Raw genomic sequence first — 9702 nt, 5'->3', positions numbered from 1 at the left:
CAAAACTAAAGTCTCCTACTCCTCCACCATTTTGGACTAATTCTCCAACATTTTGCAATATTAAACAAGTCATATTACACTTAAGTTTGTATATATTATGATCTGGATATAAAATGTGTGAAACATGATCCACATTTTACCAAGAGAAGCCTGGGGCAAAGTGAGGGTCAGTAATTTGCTGACTCTCATAAAACCTATTAGTGGTAGAACTGCAGCTAAAAACCATTTTCTCATAAGAACAATGCTCTTCCCACCACAACTTAAGGCTCTTCAGAGTTTCTAGGATAATAGAAGTGGCCATCTCTGTGACAGTTATTTTTCTTTCCTGAAATATGATCCCACTTATTTATTACTAAAAATCCCAAATGTCACAAAAATGTCTACTCTTGAGTTATTTTTTTGTTTGTTTCTTTAAACCCTTAAGGCATTCTGTCTTTAGAATTTCTATAATTAGGAGAAAATCTTCACCTCAAGTATTTATCCAGTATAATTTGATGAAGACACAGTTCTAGGTATTGGACTGAGAACCTTTATAAAAAATATCTGCCCAGAGACAGGTGAAGCACTTCGGCAATAGTTCAGATTGGTTCCCTTCCTAGGGACTCTCCAATCCGACTGTGCATGGAAGCTTTCATAGGCTTTTATTCTCTGAAATGAGTACTCAGAGCTCCTAGGTAGGAACTGTGTTGACTACCATTTCTTTTGTCTTTGTTCCCAATGATGCCTGGGAAGATGGCTTTGTGGATCTCCAAAGGCCTCTGGACAGCAGCTGAAATGATGATCCTGGTGGTCCTAAATATCCCAGTGGCTGAGGGCAGAGATTCTCCACGTAAGTGAAGGGCACCTGCTCCACAGAGCCACCACCTTAGGCAACAGGTTCTGAAGGAGCTTTGGGCTGGAATGTGGAAGGTTCTGTGATCTTAGAATATATAATCTTTCATCACAGGTTTCCAAATATATAGTCTTTCATCACAGGTTTCCTCTCTTTGGGGTAGACAACTCTGTTACATTCTTATTTCTACTCTAATGATGAGATAAGGACATCCACATCTATGGACTCAATCCATCCTGGGGATTTTATAATGGGTAGGAGGAAACAAAACATGCATCTGCTACCACTGATGGGACAAAGTGACATTGGAGTTAGTTTTGAAAATAAGAATTTGTCCAAAGAAGACACAGCAGGATCTTTTATTTCAGGTCCCTGCAAGACCTTATCTAGGCTACACACTATGGGATTCTCTGTTGGAGAAATACAGGGCAGTGATAGTCTCTCCAGTCTTAGTATTTGACAAAAAGGACTTTATATTCCTGATTCTGAGTGGAGTCCAAATGGATACAAACTCTTGGTTTTTGAGTGAAACTGACTGGGTGACCACAGACAGGAAGTCTTTACTTCAAGTTTCACTGGTTTATGGTCAAATAGTAACTTGTGTGGGATTCAGAGACTTGAATTGATGGTGGACTGAATTTAGGAGAAAGGAGACTGTAAAGAAGAGGAAATAGCACATACCATGTCAGCCACAGGATTAGTATCTTCATATAAATTCTCTCTGGATTTTCCTAACACCCCTATGTGTAGGCATTATGACTTCCGTTTTACAAATTTTATATATGATACCAATATTCTGTTTAGTAACCTACTCAAGCTGGTAAATGGAAGGGTTTAATGGGATCTATTTTATCTTATTCAAAGACTATGTTCTTTCTATGAATGTCTCTCTCTAGGACTTGGAAGATGTGGTCCCTTCTAGCCCTGCAGGAGTGAGCAACCTCACAGTGCAGTTGGGTGGGTGGGACAGAAACTCAGGGTAACTCAGGCATTAGAAGGAAGGCCCTCTGCAGAGGACCAAGAGAATATGCTTTTCAGGAGGAGGTCAAGCTTCATTTTCGACTTTTCTCCTCATTCTCTTGAACTCTTGTGCTTAGGTGGACACTTGTTTGTCTCTGAGGTTCCCTGAAGTTGTATGGAAAATGGGATTTCATGTAAGAATGTCCTGATTTGAGCACAGGGATAGATGTAAAATCAGCCAGACTGCCCTGTCTTCCTCAGTTCTCAGGCCCCAGCAGAGCTCAGAGGTCGCAGGGCTTGTCCCTAGAGAGGGGCTTTCTTTCCTCCCCTCCCTGTATGAAGGCGGTTCTGGAAGCCCTCAGAGGAGGGCAAGCAGGCCTGAGAAGGAGGATGCTCAGGAGGATGCTCAGGGTGACAGGCATCCAAGGAGGGAGGCCTTCAGGTTTATCAGGCCACCTGCTAGTGCCCCACAAGACCCGCTGGGCGGTGGCTGTCGGTTGGGCTGAGCGGTAGAGAGCTGACTGACCCACGGTGCTTCCCCGCAGAGGATTTTGTGTTCCAGTTTAAGGGCGAGTGCTACTTCACCAACGGGACGAAGCAGGTGCGGCTCCTGGATAGATTAATCTATAACAGGGAGGAAGTCCTGCGCTTTGACAGCAACGTGGGGGAGTACCAGGCAGTAACAGAGGTGGGGCGGTCTATCGCCCAGTCCTGGAACAGACAAAAAGATGTCGTGGAGCGGGCACGGGCGGAGGTGGACACAGTTTGCAGACACAACTACCAGATGGAGAAGAGTTCTACCTTGCAGAGGCTAGGTAAGCACTGCCTTTGGATCTTAGCTGGGCTTCCCTCTCCGTCTCTCTCGTGGGTACTGGCAAGACCCAGCACGGTGGGTGTGGCCTCTTCCATGGGACCCAGGCCCACAAGGTGGATGGGGAGGCGGGGACAGGGAGTGGGGTGGGGACAGACCCCCGCCCCCGCCCTTCCTCGCAGCCCTCGTGGGTGGGTCCTCCAGTAGGGCTGTGTTTCCTATGCGGTTTCCACCACTTCTGCGTCTCCCCGGCTCCTTACTTAAGAGTGTTTGCTTTCTCCCTCCCCACCTTTCCCTAAGCAGAGCCCAGTGAGCACCTGTCTTTGCCCTGGTCCTGCAGTGAGCTGTGCCAGCCCCTGCCAAGCTTAGTGGGCTGGGCCTGGTGGGGGGAGGACACCTGGCACAGGTGGTAAATATGTTAAGAGATGTCACCAAGCCAAATTTTGACTTTTGGTTTCAAATTATGATTCATCTCAATGCTGTTTTCTTAAATGGTTGCCACTAGTCCTGGACTTCTCTGAGGGGAGGAACTCCTCATCCTTGTCTGCCTAGTATATGACACGATGACTGCCAGGTAGAGTGAGTGCAAACTTCTGTGGAATTCATGAATAAATACAGGTGGCCTCTCATCCACTAGGCTCAAGAGAAAACAGAAGGGTAAATAAGCCTTAAAGACTGACTGTATTAATTAGTCTTTATTATATTGCTTCATGTTTTAAAGTAAACCTTGTAACTTCAATCTTAATAATTTAGGGTTTGTGAATGCAAAGTCCAAGAAAGTGTTTACTAAAAATACAAACAACATTGGAAGGCAGAATTTTAATTTCTTAGAAAAGCTCAACAAATGCCAGAATAGGAAGAGCTGAACTTTAGGAGTCAATAAATTGATGCTAGTAAATTACTGAATAAAAAAATTATTTCAGGTTTCCTTTTGCCTAATCCCTACCCATCCTCCTTCCCCCGAACTCCTTCTCAGGTCATCATCATCCACTTAAGGGGTAGACATTCTGCAAGTTAATTGTAGATATTTATTTAATAAGCACATATGTCTAGACAAATACCTTATCACACACCATCTATATAACACAATTTAATTTCACAGCTAACGACCTTGGGAGTTAGAGATTAGCAACCACTTTATATGTCAACAGATGTGGAGGGAAAGAAGTCCTGCTTTACTATTTCCATTTTTAAAAAAATTTTATGAATAGTGTTGTGTGTAATACAGCAATCTAATATTTAAAATTGCTTCATTTTATCAATTAATACAAAGAATAACTTTCACAGGATGATTACTATTATTTCTTCAGACTTTGAAAAGTAAGCTGACCCGTGTTTATTGGAACTAATACAGTGGCCAAGCTCAGATCTTAATCCAAGACTCAGAATCCAGGGATCTTTCCACCCTGGTAACAAGACAGGACTCGTCTCCATGGGGAGACTTGCCGTGCAGTCTCACATCTCACTGTCCTTTCTTGTCTGTTACTCCCCTCAGTGGAACCTACAGTGACCATCTCCCCATCCAGGACGGAGGTTCTGAACCACCACAACATGCTGGTCTGCTCGGTGACAGATTTCTACCCAGGCCAGATCAAAGTTCGGTGGTTTCGGAATGACCAGGAGGAGAAAGCTGGTGTGGTGTCCACTCCACTTATTAGGAATGGGGACTGGACCTTCCAGATTCTTGTCATGCTGGAAGTGACTCCCCAGCGAGGAGATGTCTACACCTGCCATGTGGAGCACCCCAGCTTCCAGAGCCCCATCACAGTGGAGTGGTGTAAGGGACAATCCGTTTCCTTTCACCATGGGCCCCACAAGACAGAAAGAAGAGCTTCCTCCAGCCCGTCCCATTCCATTCCTCATCCTTGATGTCACTACTGATGCCCATGGCAGGAGCATCAGAACAATCTCGATCTCATTGTCTTTCTAGATATTAGAGAGATCATTCTCTACACCCTGACCCTACAGCCCAGCCCTGTAGCTCTGAAGGATTTATACTCTGGCTAGGGACTGGGGTCTTAGAGTCCGAGGTTAGGGCTGTGTCTGGAGGAGCAGTATCCAGCTTTCCCCTACTCTCACATACCCACTAGGTGTGAGGGTCTGTCAGTGGGTCCTTTCCTCCCCTTAAGGGTGGCCAGAAGGGAGCACTGGGCTTGCTGGCACCCCCAGGTCCTGTACTTCAGACTGGACTTCAGGCTTCCCAAAGGGACATTGTGGGGTATGGGGACACTCAGCCTGACACTCAGCCTGACACTCAGGCTCTGCTCCCAGGGGCACAGTCGGAATCTGCCCAGAGCAAGACGCTGAGTGGCATTGGAGGCTTTGTGCTGGGGCTGATCTTCCTCGGTTTGGGCCTTATCGTCCGTCACAGGAGCCAGAAACGTAAGGCGCTCTGGGAAATGGGGGAGAAGGGCTGTGCCTGAGGCCCTCTGCTCAGGGGGTCCTGTGCCTCTGGATGTAGCTCTTTCCTTCTGACCCTGAAAGGAAGGAGGCTGGGCTGGTGGTGGGAGGAGATGGAACAACCTAGGGGGAGGCTTTGGACTCTGACGTTACTGGTTGAAAGGAGCCCCATCATGGAGGTCTCAGGTGGAGTATATTCTAGGGCTTCCTGACAGCTCATCATTGTCTCTCTGGCTCCTTTCTGAAAGCTTTGTTCTTTATGAGGGTCAGAGCATCTGCTTCCCTTCCTACTGGGGACAATTTCATTCATTTTGGGGGATTTAACTTAGGGCAGTCAAGGTCCTGTGGTTGATGGGTAGGGACAAAGTAAAATTCCACTTAAGTTTCTTATCTTACCTCCCTTTGGGGTGAGTGAGAGACTGGCTGTTTGTGTAACGAGACCTTTGTCTGTATCGTTTCTTTTTGTAGGACCTCGTGAGTCTCCGCCAGCAGGTACAAGTTCTGCTCTGATTCGGTGGCGGTGTGGGCACCCGTGAAAGAGGGCAGAGCATGAGGTCAGGCGCTCGGTTCATGGCCTCGTCCCTGCGACAGAGATCAAGAGTTAGGGAGAAGTTTGCCCAGTTTCTGTAGGCAGACCCAGAGTTGTTCCAGAACGAGGCCACATCTTTCTGTGAAACGTGGAACCAGAGCCACGTCTTGGGTGTTAGATACCAGGATGATGCCCTTTTTGTTGTGTTTCATGTTGGCAGCTACTGCCTGTGAGAGTTTATAAATGAAAGGTCACTAGTGGTGGAACGAAGGTGAGTTATCATTACATTTAGTAAAACTTAATATCCTCTGAAAGGCTAACAGCTGCTCCACTGCCTCCCACACATCTGTGTGCAGCTGGAGTGCCCTGTTCTGGGGAGTTAATAATACCTTTCCAGAGATATTAGGGGAGGTGATGACAGTATGCCCCAGATCCCAACTCTCTCTGATGCTGCAGTGACCCTGAGAGGAGGGGAGAGGGCGCATTCCTCAGCGTCCCCTGTTTGATACCCTCTTTTCTACAGGGCTTCTGCACTGATGCCGGAGGATACCTGGGATTCTGCCTTCTGTGTTGTCCGCCTGTCCTTGCCCAGAATTCCCAGCTGCCTGAATCCTACAGTGCCTCTGACAGAGTCACCAGGTCACCTCCTATGACCCCTGCCCCGAGGATCTGACTGTCGTGCTGCTTCCTGCACTGGCCTCGGAGCCTCTGCCCGAGAGCTCCCTGCCAGCAGCATCTACTCCCACCCCACGGGCTTTTCTGTTTCCATTCTTCCTTCTCAGATGGTGCAAGAAGAACACATTGAAGCGATTTACCTGAATGTAGAGATTTTACAGTGATTAAACATGATTATGAGTTCTCTGTACCCCGAGTCTTCTTAACTGGGTGGAGGCAGGAAATCAGTGCAGAAGGAAAGGATCATAACTGCTCCTTGAAGAAGACTAGGGACACCTGTGGGTGCCAAGTGAAGAGCAGGCAGAGGAGATAGAAGATCAGTTCGATAGTCACATCCTTCATGGGTATTTGATATTGTTCCATGCAATGGCCTAAGGGTGTGCCGGCCTCTTTTTAGGTGCGGTGAGCGTCGTGTATGTAAGCTGACAGCGGGATTATGTGGGGAAGATATAGTGACCCCTGGTGTCTCAGAGAACCACAGGGGTGTTTCCAGGATATTTTGGCAAGTCACACTGATCAAGGTCCATTTTTATTTTGAGGAAATATAACTAACAATAAAAGTACTATTTCTGTTTCATGTGATAGAAACTCAACTCAAGCTTAGTTTGTTCATGTTACGAGGAAGTCTGGGGTCAAGCTGATTTCAGAAGTTACTAGATCCTGACATTCAATGAGATCTTGATTTCCCTCTTATCCTTCTGTTATATCTGTATTTATGCACCTTTCTTTCTATGTGTCTTTCTTTGTTCCTCATATTTCTTTCCGTGTGTCTCTCTGCATCTTTTTATTCTATTTCTTTACTCTTATAGTACTGTTAACATATAATATTATGTTAGTATCTGGTGTGCAATACAGTGATTTGACAGTTCTGTACATTATTCTATGCTTACCACAATACATATAGTCACCATCTGTCACCTTAATCCAATATTATTGACTATGTTGACTTTTTCTTTCCATGACTTATTTCTTTTATAACTCTAAGTTTGTACCTCTTAATCCTCTTCAGCTATCTTGCCTATCTTCCTGTCCATCTCTCCTGTGGCAACCTCTAGTTTGTTCTCTGTTTTTACAAGTCTATTTCTGTTTTTTTTTGTTGTTGTTGTTATTCCTTTGTTCATTTGTTCTGTTTTCTAGATTCCACATATAAGTGATATCATATGGTATTTGTCTTTCTTTGATTTACTTCATCTAATATAATACTCAGTAGCTCCATCCATGTTGTTGTATATGGTAAGATATAATACTCTATGGTAGAGTAATATTGCATTGTATATTTATGTCACATCTTGATCCATTCATCTATTAATGGACTTGGGCTGTTTCCTTATCTTGACTATTGTAAACAACGCTGCAATCAACATGGGGGTGTCCCTGCATCTTTTTATGTCTGTCTCTGCCTCTCTGTCTCTGTTTTGTCTCTCACTCTTTCATTGCATTTCTGCCTCTATTTCTCTCTGCACCTTTGGCATTATTTATCTGGATCCTTTTGTTTCTGTCTGCATCTCTCTCTTTCTCATTACCTCACATCTTATCTCGTCTTTATTTCTGTGTGTACATCTATCTGTCTGGTTCCCTTGTGTGTTTTTATAGTATCTACTAACGTTTGAACAATTTTAGAAGATTCTGATTGGTCAGGCTTGAGTAACGTGCACATCTCTTAAAAAAACCCTCACTTGCATTGGGTGCAAATAACTAGCCTTGTATCCACCCCTTTTTCTGGGGACAGGTATTGGATCTTCCAGGTCTTGGTGAAGCTGCAGATGATCCCCCAGTGGAAATATGTCCACATCTGCCATGTGGAGCACCCTCCAGAGCCCACCACAGTGGAGTGGTGCAAGGGGCAGTTTGTTCTTATGTCATGGACCCCAGGGGATAAGTGGCTGAGATCCCCTCTGCTTCTAGAGTCCCTTTTTGGGGCACCAACTCACAACCATTCCACCCCTTATCTCCTGGAAAGTCTTCTAATGGCCTTAATGAGCTAGGATTCTCAGAGGATAGGGTTCCTCTTGTCTGTGAACATAGTGACTTGTTGATTGCTGACAGGTGGTAAGAAAGTCACTGTACAGAGTGGCTCCTTTGATGTGGGCCCAGCAATAAATGGTGGTCTCAATCTCAGTCTCCAGGTTTTGTTATTAAGACATGTGACTGGGAACTTTACTCGGAGGTTATGAAGGGTGATGCCAATGAGTAACAGGCTTCTTACCTCCCTGCTCTCCCACTCACTCAGTGGGCCTCAGTAGGCAATGGCAGGTCCTTTAGTCTCCTGGACAAGGTCAGAATGGAGAATGAGGCTTCCTTGGTGCCTTTGTCTTTCTTATTCATGCAATCATCATTCAGTCATTCATGGGCACTATGAAGGTGGACAAATACTGACATTCAGGATTTTGCTCTCCAAGGTCATGGTCTGAATCTTCCCTAACAAGATGCTGAGTGGTCAGAGTTTTGTACTGGTTTTGTTGTCTTCCTCAGGGTAGACATTGTCACTCCCTGTGGGAGTCAAGAGGGAGTGACACTCTTGGGAAAATGGAAAGGGATTGTGCTAGATGTCCAGGGAGCCCTTGGTCTCTGTATGTAGCTCTTTGCTTTTGACCCTGCAAAGTGAAGAGGTAGGGCTAGAGATTAAACCAGATTCAGAGTTTAGGGAAACAATGAGATCTGATTTTTGTAGTTGAAACCTAAGCTCTGTTGTGGTGGTAAGTGGTAGAGTGTATTTTAGGATTTTCTTACAGGTCAGCATTGTCATCTTGGTCCTATGCAAGAAGGGTTCTTCTTCTTGTTTTTTTTTTTTTTTTTTTTTAAGGTTTTATTTTTAAGTAATCTCTACACCCAAGGTGGGGCTCAAACTCAAAGCCCAGAGATCATATGCTCCACCAAGGAAGCCAACCAGGTATCCTTTTAATAATAAGATCAGAGTCTTCTTCCTTCTGTCCAGTGACAGTTTCATATAAACAACTATTCCTTGCTGCCACATTTCATTGGGAAACAGTCTTTAACTGATTATTTAGTCAAAATAAGAACAGCCTGTACAAAGAAGTTTGCTAACAAAAAGAGCTGAGTCTTTTATTTTTTAAAAGATTTTATTTATTTATTTGACAGAGAGAGGTCACAAGTAGGCAGAGAGGCAGGCAGAGAGAGAGAGGGAAGCAGGTTCCCCGCTGAGCAGAGAGCCCAATGTGGGGCTCAATCCCAGGATCCCAAGATCATGACCTGAGCTGAAGGCAGAGGCTTAACCCACAGCCACTCAGGCACCGCAAAAAGAGCTGTCTTTTTAGGCTTATTCCTTGGAGAAAAATGTATGGGTATCCTAGAATAATCTACTGGTTGTAAGTATTTGGTCTTACTTTCAATCAAATGGCAGTATTCCTTCTTATTCATGGCAGTATTCCTTCTTATTCATATGTAAATAAATATCACATCTTCTTTATCCATTTATCTGTGGATATACTTAGGATATTATTATATCTTAGCTATTGTGCTAAGATGTGAATAATG

General features: G+C 44.8%; 1 protein-coding gene across 1 annotated transcript; it reads left to right on the top strand.

The window, feature by feature from the left end:
- Positions 1–660: 660 nt before the first annotated feature.
- On the top strand, positions 661–6397 carry LOC132017853 (HLA class II histocompatibility antigen, DQ beta 2 chain). The gene is made up of 6 exons (XM_059399963.1): positions 661–829; positions 2338–2607; positions 4099–4380; positions 4875–4985; positions 5472–5495; positions 6056–6397. The coding sequence occupies exons 1-6, from the start codon at positions 718–720 to the stop codon at positions 6067–6069; spliced, it is 813 nt and encodes a 270-aa protein (XP_059255946.1). The 5' UTR covers positions 661–717; the 3' UTR covers positions 6070–6397.
- The last annotated feature ends 3305 nt before the right edge of the window (positions 6398–9702 follow it).

This window comes from Mustela nigripes, chromosome 5 (assembly GCF_022355385.1).
Source record: "Mustela nigripes isolate SB6536 chromosome 5, MUSNIG.SB6536, whole genome shotgun sequence".
In the NCBI taxonomy this organism is placed as follows: Eukaryota; Metazoa; Chordata; class Mammalia; order Carnivora; family Mustelidae; genus Mustela; species Mustela nigripes.
The sequence above is the reverse complement of the archived record's forward strand: the minus strand, read 5'-3'. Positions and strand labels throughout refer to the sequence as shown.

Bases quoted from the DNA above. Each gene is read 5' to 3' on its own strand.
- LOC132017853 (XM_059399963.1), top strand. From the start codon at position 718: ATGATGCCTGGGAAGATGGCTTTGTGGATCTCCAAAGGCCTCTGGACA. The intron at 830-2,337 runs GTAAGTGAAGGG...GCTTCCCCGCAG, and splicing joins TGAGGGCAGAGATTCTCCAC to AGGATTTTGTGTTCCAGTTT. The intron at 4,986-5,471 runs GTAAGGCGCTCT...TTCTTTTTGTAG, and splicing joins CCGTCACAGGAGCCAGAAAC to GACCTCGTGAGTCTCCGCCA.